The sequence below is a fragment of the Trachypithecus francoisi genome, unplaced genomic scaffold (assembly GCF_009764315.1).
Source record: "Trachypithecus francoisi isolate TF-2019V2 unplaced genomic scaffold, Tfra_2.0 Contig01440, whole genome shotgun sequence".
NCBI lineage: Eukaryota > Metazoa > Chordata > Mammalia > Primates > Cercopithecidae > Trachypithecus > Trachypithecus francoisi.
The window spans coordinates 27,985,583-28,002,613 of NW_022681431.1; the positions used below are offsets into that span (position 1 = coordinate 27,985,583).

General features: G+C 37.1%; 1 protein-coding gene across 2 annotated transcripts in view; it reads right to left on the reverse strand.

Annotated features, from left to right (window-relative positions):
* ADAM2 (ADAM metallopeptidase domain 2) overlaps positions 1–7,903 on the reverse strand; it is a 107,406-nt gene extending 99,503 nt beyond the window's left edge. For both annotated transcript variants that reach the window (XM_033231961.1, XM_033231957.1), the window contains exons 1-3: positions 7,695–7,903; positions 6,709–6,785; positions 3,759–3,814 (exon numbers count right to left, since the gene is read on the reverse strand). In XM_033231961.1, the coding sequence (XP_033087852.1) occupies positions 3,759–3,814; positions 6,709–6,785; positions 7,695–7,749 (188 nt within the window). In that variant the 5' untranslated portion in view covers positions 7,750–7,903. The remainder of the gene's footprint in view (positions 1–3,758; positions 3,815–6,708; positions 6,786–7,694) is intronic.
* Between the last annotated feature and the right edge of the window lie 9,128 nt (positions 7,904–17,031).

Here is a 17,031-nt window from a genome sequence, read left to right on the forward strand (position 1 = left end):
TATTATATTATAGTGTTAATAGGAATGATTAAAGCAATAGAAACAAAGGCTGGTACCACAGCTGAAAGAGTGAGCAGGTGAAGCCGTGCAAAGTAAGATGGATTCTGGATCAGAACCATACCTTAAGAATAGCTGGTTTAATGTCCTCTGGTCATTAGCATGAGAACACATTATTTGAGACAATAGTTCCCAGCATCAGAACATATTGATGTGAGCCTTTAAATGAAAGGAATAGAGCTAGAAATTTCCTCTGGAATTTGCTAATAGAAACAAACAAACAAAAAATCAATACCTGCTTCTATCATCTCAGCATTTGTTTCATCCCAGAATTTATATTTTGAAACCTAATCACCAATGTGATGGTTTTAGGAGGTGGTACTTTAGGGAGATGATCAGGTCACAAGGCTGGAACCCTTCTGAATGGAATTAGTGTCCTTATGAAAGAGACCTCAGAGAGTTGACCTGCTCCTCCCACTGTGTGAGGGCACAGCATGGAGCAGCCATTAAGAACCAGGAAATGAGCCTTCACCAGACACTGAATCTGCCAGTGCCTCGATCTTGGACTTCCCAGTGTCTAGAACTATAAGAAATAAATCTCTTTTCTTTATAAGCTACCCAGTCTATGATTTTTTTTTTTTTTTTTTTTTTTTTTGAGGCGGAGTCTCGCTCTGTCGCCCAGGCTGGAGTGCAGTGGCGCAATCTCGGCTCACTGCAAGCTCCGCCTCCCGCGTTCACGCCATTCTCCTGCCTCAGCCTCCCAAGTAGCTGGGACTACAGGCGCCCGCCACCTCGCCCGGCTAGTTTTTTGTATTTTTAGTAGAGACGGGGTTTCACCATGTTAGCCAGGATGGTCTCCATCTCCTGACCTCGTGATCCGCCCGTCTCGGCCTCCCAAAGTGCTGGGATTACAGGCTTGAGCCACCGCGCCCGGCCGTCTATGATATTAATATTTTGTTCTAGCAGCCCACACAGACTAAGACACCTGCTGTACACAGACCCTGGACAAAAGGATGCTACCCGATACTGACTGAGGCAGAAATAGCATCACGTGCAGAAATAAAAACCCTAAACTATGTCTCAGGCAGACGTGAAATGGATTCCAAGCAGCCCTATTATCACCAAAATCCTGAGCTGATAAAGTGTAAACTTTTGATCCAGTTAATTGTCGTGGCAGGAACGAAGTAGAAGCATCCATAAAACCACTCCCAAAGAGAGGCCTCCACAACACAAAAAAGATGAGAGGATGGTAGAAAATAAGGTTCACTCAAAGGAGCTCATCAGTGATGGTTCCAAACATATGGAAAAGTCCAAAGTTTGAAAACTGGGAGAAATCATGTAGAAAAATAGCAATAATCAAGTAAACTGTGAAACTTAAGAATAAAGAGATTTTAATGTTGAAATGGATAAAAGATAGAGATAAAAAACTATAAAAGATTTACAAAGCACAAATATGTCACTGTGTACAGAAATCCTAACCATGAAAAACGTAGTCATTGAAAAATATTCTTGAAGAGTAGACTAGACATACATAAAGAGTGAAATGGAATACTTCCAGAATAAAGCACAAAATCAGGAATAACAGGAAACGTGAATGAGTAGGTAGAAATATGTGATAGATAAGTGGTCAAAAACGGCTAACTTTAGAGAACAAAATAATGATTCACTAAAATTTATATTAAGAGGTCCAAATGTATATTCAGTAGCATCCCAGAAAAGGTTAGTAGAGTGAGAAAAAGAAACAATTAAACTTAAAAATTGATGAGAATCTCCATGATTGATGCAAGGATGTTAATTCTCAAACTGAGAATTCAGAGTCCTGAGAGAGAGAAACAAAAAGAGATCAATGACTAGCACGTCATAGACAAACTATAGCATCTTAAAAGATATCAGAAGTACTCATCGGCTTTGGTGTTACCCTAAATATCCTACCAATCTGGATCTCTTCTCAGATTTCTCAAGAACACTTTGTGCAATGTCATAAAATTGGTTCCTGGTGTCCTTATTTTGTATATTTGAAAGCCCTCAGAGATGGTCATGTTGCCAGGAAAAGATACAGTTTGATGTTAGCTCTGCACACAGTCCACGCCTCATTGTCTTTTGAAAGTAAATATTGCTATCACCCTAAGCATCTATAAACTGTTGACCATGCCTGAAACTAACTAGTTACCAGGATACCCTGGGTAGGGACTGACAGGGCTTGAGGTAGACCAATAACAGTAGCTACTAAAGGCTTCAGTACTCCACCAGCGTAGGCAACCCAACAATACTTTATGTTGTCCCATCCCATAATATTATACACTTTATTCTTATCTGATGCAGGTAAAATGTGAAAACAATGAAAGCTTTGAATTTTACTTTTATTATATGTTTGGTTATTCATTTCTAAAATGTCTGATTTGTAATATTCTATTTCTTGCTGCTAATTGATATTTTACAATAATATTTTGAATGTTTTTGAGCCAAGAGTTTTTCGGCAACTGCTCTTAAAATTACAAATATCTGGTGATTCTCTGATGACAGCTTTGTAATTACATTCTAATTTTATTATGCTAGTCATTGAGGATATAGTTAGATTCAAAAGATTTTTTTATTTTAGTGTGTGATTTTTTTTCTTAAGTACCTTTTCACCGCTTGTGTGCAAGAAAATAACGACATTATTTGTAAGGTACACAGTATGTGATTCATCCATTACATCACCATAAATTGTACTGTATATTCTATACATTTTTTCTAATAGAAAAAAGAGCTTAAGAAATCTACTGTTATGGCTATATTTTAATTCAGATATTCTTATATGTCTAATTACACTTACATATTTTGATCTGTATTAAACATTTATAAATACTGTATCTGTGATGCAGAAAGTAATTTCAGAGGATGCTTTATTACTGGTCACTGACTTGCTCTCAGTCTCATCACTTGGCATTCTAAAGTAACAGCTGTTGGTGAGATGCTACCTAGGTTTGCTCTACGTATTTCTTGCAGAAGGCAGCACTTTTTTTTCTTCAGAAAAAAAGTAATTTTGAGTCTTTTTTAAATGGTATTTCTTCAAACTAGTACCATCCCTCTTATAAATAGAAAACATTTTCCAAAATTTATGATGTATAAAAAGATTGCAGCTATGGATTCTAGAAATGATACAGATGTATTTTTTATTTTTGTATTGATTTGGTAACTTCACTTGCAGGATTCTGCTTTTGATAATTTGTAGAAGTCTGTTCTCATCACTTGAAGAATCATTTCAATTTTCACTTTTCTTTATTTCTCTGTATATTTTGCTTGTTTTCCCCAAATTCATCAACTGACCTGAGATTGAATTTGGCTAATTACAAATTTTATTTAATTTTAAGTCCTTAATAAGTTGTGATAAAGTATGTAAACTAATTAAAAAATGTGTCATGATTCACAACATCCAGCAATCTGCTATGTTCTTTGAAATATACCTTGAATATGAGAACTTAAAAACAAGCCATATATATTTTTTATGAGAGATAGAAAATTATCAAAATTCATCCTCTATGAAACCTCTTGGATAACCAAATAAAAATCTGGTGCTACTGGGAACAAGGAAGAGGGGCACATACACTCTGAATTCAAGTTTTAGATATGTGTCATATAGGCTTAAATCATATGATAAGGGACGAATGAATGGCAAGTAGCTAGAAATATTTTCAAATGCAAAATTACATTTTGGACAATTTCAAACAAAAATTATAAGTAGAACAAAGAGAATTGATAAAATAATAATGATTACCTACTTTTGCATTAAATTCGCAGTGTATGGTTTCCCTTCAATTACAATTTGGTAGGATACCTGGCAGGAGAGCACAGTAAAAATACAAAGAAAATGAGAAAAATGTTAGAAAGGATAACCATCATTTTACATTAATGATAATTACATTCTACAACACATTCATTTAATAAAAGGAGAAAAAACTAGAATTTAATACTGATTTATTTGAATGGCATTTGACATTATAACGACATTATAACTCTAGATTTCATAATCAAAATAATGAATAAAATACTGTATATATTTTATTTTTTCATTTTGAAATGTGTATGTTGATTTTATGTCCTGCAACTTTATTGAATTCATCTGTTTGATCTAACAGTTTTATGGTGGAGTCTGGGGTTTTCTATATATGAAATCATGTCATATGCTAATAAAGATATTTTATTTCCTTCTGATTTTAGATACTGTTTATATCTTTTTCTCTGTCCTTGATATCAGTACTACGTTGAGAGTGGGAATCCTCGTCTTGCACCACATCTTAAAGAAAAAGCTTTGGCCGGGCGCAGCGGTTCACACCTATAATCCCAGCACTTTGGGAGGCTGAGGCAGGCGGATCATGAGGTCAGGAGTTTGAGACCAGCCTGACCAACATGGTGAAACCCCGTCTCTACAAAAAGATAGAAAAAATTAGCCCGGCGTGGTGTGGGGTACCTGTAATCCCAGATACTCAGGAGGCTGAGGCAGGAGAATTTCTTGAATCCCGGAGGCGGAGGTTGCAGTGAGCCAAGATGGCGCCATTGCGCTCCAGCCTGGGCAACCGCATGAGGTTCCATGAAAAAAAAAAAAAAAAAAAAAGAGGTTTCAGTTCCTTTCCACTAATTATGATGTTAACTATGGGTTTTTCATAACTGTCCTTAATTATATTCAGGTACCTTCCTTCTAAGAGTTTTTTTTTTAAGACGGAGTCTCGCTCTGTCGCCCGGGCTGGAGTGCAGTGGCCGGATCTCAGCTCACTGCAAGCTCCGCCTCCCAGGTTTACTCCATTCTCCTACCTCAGCCTCTCGAGTAGCTGGGACTACAGGCGCCCGCCACCTCCCCCTCCTAGTGTTTTTTTTGTATTTTTTGGTAGAGACGGGGTTTCACCGTGTTAGCCAGGATGATCTCGATCTCCTGACCTCGTGATCCGCCCGTCTCGGCCTCCCAAAGTGCTGGGATTACAGGCTTGAGCCACCGCGCCCGGCCCTAAGAGTTTTTAATCAAGAAATGATGTTAAGAGTTTTTAATCAAGAAAGGATGTTAGACTTTATGGAATGCTTTTTCCTGGTCTCCTGGTGTCTTCATTATCCACATGCGTCTATGCTCAGATTCCTTGTTCTTTACAAGGACACCAGTTATATGATGTTAGAACCCATTCTATTCTAGTAAACTCATTTTAATTTAATTACCTCTTTATGAGTCTGCCTCCAAATATGCTTACGTTCTGAGGCACCAGGGGTTAGGACTGCAAGAAATAAACTCTGCTTTGGATTTGGGACAATTGTTCTGAAGATTCAACTTTTTAAAGTCATTTCTCAGTTAAAATATGTTTACTATTACCTCTTCTTCTTTTTCCCCCTATTTCAGGAATGCCAATCACTCTATGCTCAAGCTTCTAATTCTGTCCTTCTAGCCTTCCATATGTTGCATTTCATCTCTTCAGCTGTCTCTGTTCTACTCTAAATTCCTGACTTTTATATTTTCATATTGCATTTTCCACTTTTAGAAGTTGCATTCAGTCATTTTTAAAAATCTAAGTAATTTTAGGTTGAATGTTCTTATGGTTTTTAGTCTTTATTAAACTGTAATAATTTAAAATATATATTTTCATATTACTTTTATAGTATTTGTTGAATTAATTAGCATAATAGCCTCATTGATTTAAAAAATACTATTAATTTGTTTCTTTATATCTGGCACTGTTCTAGGCAAGAAAAATACAGACATTAACAAAATAGACAATTTTTTTTCTCATGAATTTGACAGTTGAAAATGGGCATTTTTTTTTTTTTTTTACTTATTGCAAATCACTATCTTATAACAATCAAGTTATTCTTGTTTGAAATACTTCTCTCCAAATAGATTCTCTGCTTATTTTCTAATATGATTAACATCCCCATAATTCTTTTACATTAAAAATCTGTCATAAAAGCCTCACTGCTTATTTTCTATTTAAATGATTTGTTTTATTAATAGATATGCATTCATTTAAAAATGTTTTACATACCATCTTAAGCTATAATGTCTGTAGTAGGATGACAAATGGATATATGCTAAGGAAATGTTTGCATTTAAATTACCAAGAATCTGCTACCAAACCAAAAAAGAAAAAAATTGATGTCTCAAGAGACCACATTCCACTTCAGAAATGGATTCTAGAACTTAGTGAAAATGACAAGAAGCTTTTAAATTCTAATTTTAAAAAGAGAATAATAATTCTGAACCAAAATAATCTAAAATAACATGAAAGAAAGAGTCCTAATCATTAACATATTTGCAATCAGGTCTAAAAAATCATTAATATAGCACATCATTAATTCAAGTGATCATCATCCCATATAAGCAAGCCAAGGCTTACTTGGCAACAATGACAAAAAAATTCCTCCAAATACAGCCTGAACGATGAGTGAGAACAGAATCTCTGGAACAATCAAGCCAATGATTATTCAAAGACATCCAAAAGGAAGACAGATTCAGAAAATGGACTTGGGGCTTTGATATCCAGCATCACTGCACTGTTATTTCTGTGAAACATTGTTGATCCTGGTTCATTTTCAAAAGGACTTTTCCATTCAGGAAAAATTGGGTATAAATAAAAATTGGGTATAAATATAAAATTCAACAGGTGTGCATGAACGGAAAATGGCAGATTAACTTCTTAGAAATAAAATATTTACATGATTTTTAATTTGTAAATAATGTTAGTGATTCATTACCTGCGATTCAATTTCTTCCTTTATTATTGACCGTATTTTCTCCGGAACTGTAATTTGCACAGGTAAACTATCAAAATCTGCAAAATGTGCAAAATGTTTTATTAGAACAATATCCATCATTTCAGAGCTTCTTTTATGAGTTTTTCATCTACATCTCTAATCTCTATTCTATACGCTGCTTCTCAGTTTTATTATCTTCCCATTTCTTTCTAAAATTACAAGGAGGCTTTTTTCTGGCTTTTTAATTTTTTTAACTTTTTATTTTATTTTTTATTTATTTTTGAGACGAAGTCTCTGTCGCCCAGGCTGGAGTGCAGTGGCACAATCTCCGTTCACTGCAACCTCAGCCTCCCGGATTGAAGCGATTCCCCTGCCTCAGCCTCCCGAGCAGCTGGGACTACAGGCACGCACCACCACCCCTGGCTAATTTTTTATATTTTTAGTAGAGAGGGGCTTTCACTGTGTTAGCCAGGATGGTTTCGATCTCCTGACCTCGTGATCCGCCTTCCTCGGTCCCCCAAAGTGCTGGGATTACAGGCGTGAGCCACCGCGCCCGGCCATATTTTTTTTTAAAAGAAGTAGGTATATTGCTTTAGGAGTATTACCCTGTAGGTAGGATCTGGTAACCTTGGGTCAATAGGCTCAAGCCCCTCACTCTGGACTCTTCATCTAGAGAGTAAAAAAGTTGGGTCTCAAGCTTCACTGTGGTGAAAAATGCAAAGCAGGATCTGAAACTACAATTTTGAAGCATCCTCTTAAGGCCTGGGACCTCCCATCTTTCCTAGGTTTCCAGGACGTGTGGGAAAGCCCTTATTCTCTATGGATTTTGGTTGGGGAAGGCGGCAATGTCGGGGATGAGCTCGGAGCTGCCGAGTTGGAAACCCCACAGGAAAACATCCTCCCAGGGATGTCCAGTGTAACTTGGAGGCAAAGGGAGAGTAGCGCCGAGGGTCCCAAAAGACCAAAGAAGGGGATTTTCTACTTACTACTGTCCATCCACAGCCCGCCGAGCCCGCTGAGCAGAAACAGGACGCACCACATGGCTTGAAGTCCTGGGTCCCAGCCGGAATAATGGCAGTTGGTGGTTACAGGGCTGTTGGGAGCGCGAGATGACGCCCCGGCCACGCAGCTGGAAGAGGCAGGCGGCTGGGAGAGCCCAGGTGGGCTGAGGTTGGGTGCGGTGCGCTGTGGAACGTGCGAACTCCCGGGCCCTGCGTCTTGCAGGACAAGCACTCCAGGGGACGTGATGCCTAATTCAGGCAACAACGACAACAAAATCACTTCCAACAGCTGAGGAACAAGAAGATTCATAAACACTTCTTAAGTAAAATTTTAATTGAATATATATAAACACGTATCAGGAGTTCAAGACCAGTTTCCCCAACATGGAGAAACCCCATTCCTACTAAAAATACAAAAAAAAAAAAAAAAAATTAACTGGGCTTAGTGGCGGGCACCTGTAATCCCAGCTACTCCGAACGCTGACGCAGGAGAATAGCTTGAACCTGGGAGGCGGAGTTTGCAGTGAGCAGAGATCTTACCACTGCACTCCAGCCTGGGCGAGAGAGCGAAACTTCATCAAAACAAAACAAAAAAATGAAAAAGAAAAGTATATAATAAGTCATAGGTTCACAGGTCAATATTCAAGTGAAAACGAAAAAAAAAAACAAACAGTGTAATTAGTACCACGATGAAGAAATGAAAAAGAACCACCCAAATCCCCAGATTCCCACTTCACAACCACGACTTCTAAACAACCAAAGATAAGTTTTGCAGTTTTGTCTGTTTTCGAACTTTTTGCAAGTAGAAGCAATCACCATGTACTCTTTCATATTTGGGTTTCTTTTTCTTTTTTCTTTTTTTTTAGATGAATAGAAAATTCTTTAAAATATACAAACTTCTTTTTTTTAATTTTTAATTTTTTATTCTTTAAGTTCTAGGGTACATGTGCACAACGTGCAGATTTGTTACATATTATACATGTGCCATGTTGGTTTGCTGCACTCATTAACTCGTCATTTACATTAGGTATATCTCCTAATGCTATCCCTCCCCGCTTCCCCCATCCGACGTCATACCCCTGTGTGTGGTGTTCCCGGCCCTGTGTCCAAGTGTTCTCATTGTTCAATTCCCACCTATGAGTGAGAACGTGCGGTGTTTGGTTTTCTGTCCTTGCCATAGTTTGCTCAGAATTATGGTTTCCAGCTTCATCCATGTCCCTACAAAGGACATGAACTCATCCTTTCTAGTTCTTTTAATCGGATGATTGTAAGGTTCATACAAAGCAATAGTTCTGTTTTATCCTCACTGGTGTATATTACAAATTCAATAAATATAACACCACTTGTTTTTCCATGTTACTATTAATGAATATTTGGTTTGTTTATTGTTCCAGCTATTAAAAATAATATTTAGCTACAAACATTCTTCTACATGCCTTTTGGTGTAATAAGTAAGGATTTCTTTTTTTCTTTTTCTTTTTTTTTTTTTTGAGACGGAGTCTCGCTCTGTCGCCCGGGCTGGAGTGCAGTGGCCGGATCTCAGCTCACTGCAAGCTCCGCCTCCCGGGTTTACCGCCATTCTCCTGCCTCAGCCTCCGAGTAGCTGGGACTACAGGCGCCCGCCACCTCGCCCGGCTAGTTTTTTGTATTTTTTGGTAGAGACGGGGTTTCACAGTGTTAGCCAGGATGGTCTCGATCTCCTGACCTCGTGATCCGCCCGTCTCGGCCTCCCAAAGTGCTGGGATTACAGGCTTGAGCCACCGCGCCCGGCCGATAAGTAAGGATTTCTACTGGGTATATTTCTAGAGTGAAGTGGTCGGATCACAGGGTATGTGTTGGTAGATACTTCCGACAAGTTTTCCAAGACTGTACTAATTTATGCTCCCACTAGAAGTGTATGAAAATTCTACTTCCTACACATCAATGCCTACACTTGTTTTCCTCCTCTCTCTGTCCTTCATTTTAGTTATTTCTGTTTCAATTTTCATTTTCATGGTGGTTAATGAACTTTAACACAATTTGATCTGTTTATTGCTAATTTATGTAGCTTCTTTGCTAAATACCTTTTTGAGACTTCAGTCTGATTTCTCATTAGGTGGCCTTGTCTCTTTTTTATTGAATGTGCAATCTGTTGATGAATTTAAGATGTGATTCCCTTGTTGGATATAATGATTGCAAATATCTTGTATACCGGGGCTTGCTTTTTCACTTTTAATAGAGTTTTGTAGATATAAATTAGTCTTATTCAGAATTTTATTTTATTTCAAATGTGATGAGGTTTTCAATGGTATGTATTTTTATCACAGATGTTGAATTTTATCAAATGCCTTTTCTGCATAAATGATGGGATTATATAGTTTTCTCCATTTTTTGTTAATATGATAAAATTATCGATTTTCCAGTGTTAAACTTGCACTCTTGGAATATACCAAATTTGGCCATGATGTCCCACCTTTTTATATTTTGTGGGTTTGATTTTCTACTGTTTTGTTTTGCATTTTCGCATTCATATTAGTAAAGATATTTATTGTAATGTTCTTTCATTGCAATGAACTTACCAATTTTAGTTTCAGAGACATGCTGCCCTCATAAAAGAAATTAAGAATTGCTATCTCTTCCTTTACTCTTTGAAACAGTGTAATGCTGTGAATTTTTTTTTTTTTTTTTTGAGATGGAGTCTCGCTCTGTCGCCCAGGCTGGAGTGCAGTGGCCAGATCTCAACTCACTGCAAGCTCCGCCTCCCGGGTTCACGCCATTCTCCTGCCTCAGCCTCCCGAGTAGCTGGGACTACAGGCGTCCGCCACCACGCCCGGCTAGTTTTTTTTTGTATTTTTAGTAGAGACGGGGTTTCACCATGTTAGCCAGGATGGTCTCGATCTCCTGACCTCGTGATCCGCCCGTCTCGGCCTCCCAAAGTGCTGGGATTACAGGCTTGAGCCACCGCGCCCGGCCAATGCTGTGAATATTTATTATTTTAGTGTTTCTTAGCATTTAGAAATACAGTGATTATGACCTGGAGTTTTCTTTGTGAGAAGACTTATTTACTTTTTTAATCTAATTTCTTTAAAGTATTCAGTTTTTTTATTTTCATCGTTTGAGAAAGCCATGTTTCTGAAGGAATTTGTCCGTTTATTCAGGGTTGTTAAATTATTGACAAAAGTTGTTCATAATACCTTCCTCTCCTCTAGCAACTTTTTTTTTTGAGACGGAGTCTCGCTCTGTCGCCCAGGCTGGAGTGCCGTGGCCGGATCTCAGCTCACTGCAAGCTCCGCCTCCGGGTTTACCGCCATTCTCCTGCCTCAGCCTCCGAGTAGCTGGACTACAGGCGCCCGCCACCTCGCCCGGCTAGTTTTTTTTTGTATTTTTTGGTAGAGACGGGGTTTCACAGTGTTAGCCAGGATGGTCTCGATCTCCTGACCTCGTGATCCGCCCGTCTCGGCCTCCCAAAGTGCTGGGATTACAGGCTTGAGCCACCGCGCCCGGCCGATAAGTAAGGATTTCTACTGGGTATATTTCTAGAGTGAAGTGGTCGGATCACAGGGTATGTGTTGGTAGATACTTCCGACAAGTTTTCCAAGACTGTACTAATTTATGCTCCCACTAGAAGTGTATGAAAATTCTACTTCCTACACATCAATGCCTACACTTGTTTTCCTCCTCTCTCTGTCCTTCATTTTAGTTATTTCTGTTTCAATTTTCATTTTCATGGTGGTTAATGAACTTTAACACAATTTGATCTGTTTATTGCTAATTTATGTAGCTTCTTTGCTAAATACCTTTTTGAGACTTCAGTCTGATTTCTCATTAGGTGGCCTTGTCTCTTTTTTATTGAATGTGCAATCTGTTGATGAATTTAAGATGTGATTCCCTGTTGGATATAATGATTGCAATATCTTGTATACCGGGGCTTGCTTTTTCACTTTTAATAGAGTTTTGTAGATATAAATTAGTCTTATTCAGAATTTTATTTTATTTCAAATGTGATGAGGTTTTCAATGGTATGTATTTTTATCACAGATGTTGAATTTTATCAAATGCCTTTTCTGCATAAATGATGGGATTATATAGTTTTCTCCATTTTTTGTTAATATGATAAAATTATCGATTTTCCAGTGTTAAACTTGCACTCTTGGAATATACCAATTTGGCCATGATGTCCCACCTTTTTATATTTTGTGGTTTGATTTTCTACTGTTTTGTTTTGCATTTTCGCATTCATATTAGTAAAGATATTTATTGTAATGTTCTTTCATTGCAATGAACTTACCAATTTTAGTTTCAGAGACATGCTGCCCTCATAAAAGAAATTAAGAATTGCTATCTCTTCCTTTACTCTTTGAAACAGTGTAATGCTGTGAATTTTTTTTTTTTTTTTGAGATGGAGTCTCGCTCTGTCGCCCAGGCTGGAGTGCAGTGGCCAGATCTCAACTCACTGCAAGCTCCGCCTCCCGGGTTCACGCCATTCTCCTGCCTCAGCCTCCCGAGTAGCTGGGACTACAGGCGTCCGCCACCACGCCCGGCTAGTTTTTTTTTGTATTTTTAGTAGAGACGGGGTTTCACCGTGTTAGCCAGGATGGTCTCGATCTCCTGACCTCGTGATCCGCCCGTCTCGGCCTCCCAAAGTGCTGGATTACAGGCTTGAGCCACCGCGCCCGGCCAATGCTGTGAATATTTATTATTTTAGTGTTTCTTAGCATTTAGAAATACAGTGATTATGACCTGGAGTTTTCTTTGTGAGAAGACTTATTTACTTTTTTAATCTAATTTCTTTAAAGTATTCAGTTTTTTTATTTTCATCGTTTGAGAAAGCCATGTTTCTGAAGGAATTTGTCCGTTTATTCAGGGTTGTTAAATTATTGACAAAAGTTGTTCATAATACCTTCCTCTCCTCTAGCAACTTTTTTTTTTGAGACGGAGTCTCGCTCTGTCGCCCAGGCTGGAGTGCCGTGGCCGGATCTCAGCTCACTGCAAGCTCCGCCTCCCGGGTTTACGCCATTCTCTCGCCTCAGCCTCCCGAGTAGCTGGGACTACAGGCGCCCGCCATCTCGCCCGGCTAATTTTTTGTATATTTTAGTAGAGACGGGGTTTCACCGTGTTAGCCAGGATGGTCTCGATCTCCTGACCTCGTGATCCGCCCGTCTCGGCCTCCCAAAGTGCTGGGATTACAGGCTTGAGCCACCGCGCCCGGCCTCTAGCAACTTTTTAAGGTCTATAGCACCTGCCGACATCTCTCTTCTTTCATTCTAAATATTGATAATTTGTGATGTTTCTCTTTATGCGGGGTAAATAGTTCTTGGAATTTATCATTTTTGTTAAGTTTTACAGGAACTCAATTTTGGATTTATTTACTTTTTCTATTGTATGTTTTCTGCTTTGTTGATTTTTGTTCCTGTGTTCTTTTCCTTTTTTCTACTTCGGGTGTAATGTTCTTTTTCTAGCTTCTAAGATTGGAAGTTTATATTATTTATTTTAAACATTTCTTCTTTGTAACCTATGTCTTTAAACTAATCTCCACCTATTTCCAAATTTCTATCTATTCATTGCTTTAACTTCACCATTGTATGTTTATACTTTATTTTTATATACTTTACTTTCATTAATATTCAATTCTAAATGTTTTCTACTTTTTGTCATGATTTCTTTTTGCCCTACACGTTTAGTGATGTTATTTAAATGCCACATATTTGAGCATGTCTTACTTTTTTTATTGATGTCTAACTCAATCCAGTTGTGATCATAGATTGTATCCTGAATAATTTCAAGCTATTGCAATTCACTAAGAGAAAATTCATTGCCCACTAGATGGCTCCTTACATTGAATGTTTCGAACCTTAAAAGAATGCAAACTGTAAAAGAATGCAGACTATTTAGTTGTAGATTATATTATTCTTTAAATGTCAACTAGATCAAGTTGGATAATACATTTTCAAATATCTTATATCCTTATTAATTCTTTTGCATGCTTGTTCTTTTATTATGTCCAACTAAGAATCCTTTTCTATTTTTCCTTTGTGTTTTATCAATTTTTAATTATCGTATTTTGGAGATAAGTTTTTTTTAAAAACTCATTTAGGGATGTTTTGTCTTTCTGATGAAGCGAACTTGTGTCATTGTAATGCCACTCTTTGCCCATGCTGACTTTTTGCCGTTAAGTTTATTTTATCTAACACTTCCATAGCCAGATTGTTTTTAATGATTAGAATTTGCTTGGGATAGTTTACAAAAATATTTCACTTTAAAGGCATGTCCTTAAGGTTTGTGCATATGCATTTGTGTATAAATAACATATAGATTTTTAAATTCAGTCTGATGGTCTTGACTTTAATTGAAATACTAGGTCCATTTCCTTACAGTAATTACAGACATGTTAAGTTTATGTCTCTCACCTACTAGTAGTTTTCTATTGTTTTCCTACTGGTTGTCTTGTCTTTTATTTTCACTTTCTTACCTCTTTTGGATAATGGAGGCTGCTTTAAATTTAATTTCACCTGGTCTCTTTAATTTTTAAATATACTATTTGTTCTTTTGGGGTTTTTTAGTGTTTAGAGATTATATTATATATCTTCAACATATTGCATTCCACATACCCATAGTAAACAAAGTAAGAATATTGCAACAAGATAATTCAATTTAATTTAATTTTATAGCCACGTATTTTCATATATACATATATGTACAATTAATAGGCTTTTTTAGGGCTGTTCTAGGTTCAGAAAAATACCCAGTGGAAAAGAGAGTTGTCACATATCCTTAACCCCACACGCACAACATCTCCCACTGTCAACATCCTACATCTGTATGGTACATTTGTTACAATCCACGAACATTGAACACACGGACACATCCTTAACAACCAAATCCATAGCTTACATTAAGAGTGACTCTTTGTGTTGTACATTCTATGAGTTTTGACAAATGTGTAATGATGTGCATCTATCATTATAGTGCCAATCAAAATTGTTTCCTTGCTCTGTGTTGCAATTATTAATCCCTCTTTTCTCTCTGACTCCCTGCCAACCACTGATTTTTTTACTGTTTCCATAATTTTACCTCTTCCAGAATGTAATAATGGAATCACCAGTACTGTAGCCTTTTCATTTTGGCTCCTTTCACTTAGAAATTTAAGGTTCCTGGCCAGGCTCAGTGGTTCACACCTATAATCCCAGCACTCTGGGAGGCTGAGGTGGGAGAATCACCTGAGGTCAGGAGTTTGAGACCAGCCTGGCCAAAATGGTGAAACCCCCTCTCTACTACAAATACAAAAATTAGCCAGGCATGGTGGTGGGCGCCTGTAATCCCAGCTACCTGGGAGGCTGAGGCAGGAGAATCGCTTGAACCTGGGAGGCAGAGGTTGCAGTGAGCCGAGATCACGCCAACACTCCAGCCTGGGCGACAGAATGAGACTCCATCTCAAAAAAACAAAACAGAAAATAATTTAAGGTTCCTTCACTTTTTTTCATGACTTGATAGCTCATTTCCTTTTAGTGTTGAATATTTCATTGTATGGGATTTATTACTATATCTACATCTCTATCACAAAATATTATATTACTATTTTATTTACTTAATTTCAGTCTCAATTTTTACAGGTCTTATATTTACACAGATAAATTCTCTCTGCTCTTAGCTTATAAAAATTGTTTTCAATTTTGTCTTCATTTCTGAAGTATATTCCTGATGGGTATAACATTCTACATTGACAGGTATTGTCTTCGCAGTAACTTAAGCATTTCATTCCAGTGATTTTTGCCTTCTGTTGCTTCTAATGAGAACTAGACTTTGCCTTCTGTTACGTCTAACATCATTCTTCATGTTGTTCCCTCTCAAATTTTTCTGTGCTTGTTTTAAATAATTTCTCTTTATCTTTGGTTGTCAGCAGTTTGATTATGATATACCTAGATGTGCAATTCCTTTATGTTGGTTATCGCAGAATGTGAAGTGTTTTCTGGGTTTATGAATTTATATTCTTTATCCATTTTTACAACTCTCAAATATTTTCTCTTTATATATTTTCCCTATCTTATTTTCTCTGCTCCTCATATTCTGAGTCTGATTGTATTAGACTAGATCATTTTATGGTTTCCCAGGTTCTGAAACTCTGCTCTGCTTTTTGAATTACTTTCTTTCCATGTTCTAGTTTGAAAAACTATAGTGATAGTCTCTGCATTAGGAAAACATAATCTTCCAGTTTGTCCTCAGCTTATGATTGTGAATATGTTATCAAATCTAGTATAACGATGGTTCAAGAAAGTATTAAGGGTATGCTCATAAAGCACAGAAATGGAGAGGGGAAAGAGCTTATTTAAATAAATAATGACAAATACTTCCCAAATTTGAAGAAAGATGTAAATATCAAAGTAGATGAAACTCGAGATTATCCAGTCAAATCCAATCCAAACAATACTAAATCAAGACTTACTATAATCAAATTGTCAAAAATTAAAGATGAGAAGATCCAAAAAATAACAAGAGAAAGGAAGCACATCACACACAAAAGAAATTCACGTTGCATATCAGATTTCTCAGCAGCAGGCCAGGAAAATAGTGAGATGATACGTTCATAGCACTGCCAGAAAGAAAAAAAAGAAAAAACAATAAAACAAAAAAACAAAAACCTATCAACTAGGAATACTTCACTGGGCAAAGCTATACTTCAGAAATAAAGAAGAGATAAAGACTTTACCATACAAGCAAACCTGAATGAGTTTATCACCACTAGCCCACCCTTATAAGAAATACTAAAGGAAATTCCTCAGGATGAAAAAATAAAGAGACTAATTAGTAATATAAAAACACAGAGATGTATAAAACTCACTGATAAGAGTAAGTACACGGTCAAATTCAGAATACTGTAATACAGCAATGGTGGTGTGTAAATTATCTCTTTATTAAGAAGGTTAAAAGAGAAAACCTACAAAAAAATGGCTATAATAATTTGTTAAGAGGAACACAATATAAAAGGATGTAAACTGTGGCATCAAAAACACACGTAGGGGGAATAAAAAGGTAGGGTTTTTATGCAATCAAAGTTAAGTTTAATTCAAATCAAAGTTAAGCAGCTTAAAATAGGCTATTATAACTAGATGATGTTTTATGTAGGCCTCACGGTAACCACACAGCAAAACCCAAAAGCTTAAAACATTAAAAAGTAAGAAATTAAAGCATACCTAGTTTAAACTGTTTTCTGTTGCTATAACAGAATACCACAGACTGGGTAATGAATAAGAGAGGCTTATTGAACTCATGGTGCTGGAGGTTTGAGAAGTCCAAGAATATGAGGCTGGCATCTGGTAAGGTCCTTTCTATGCATCATGACATGGCA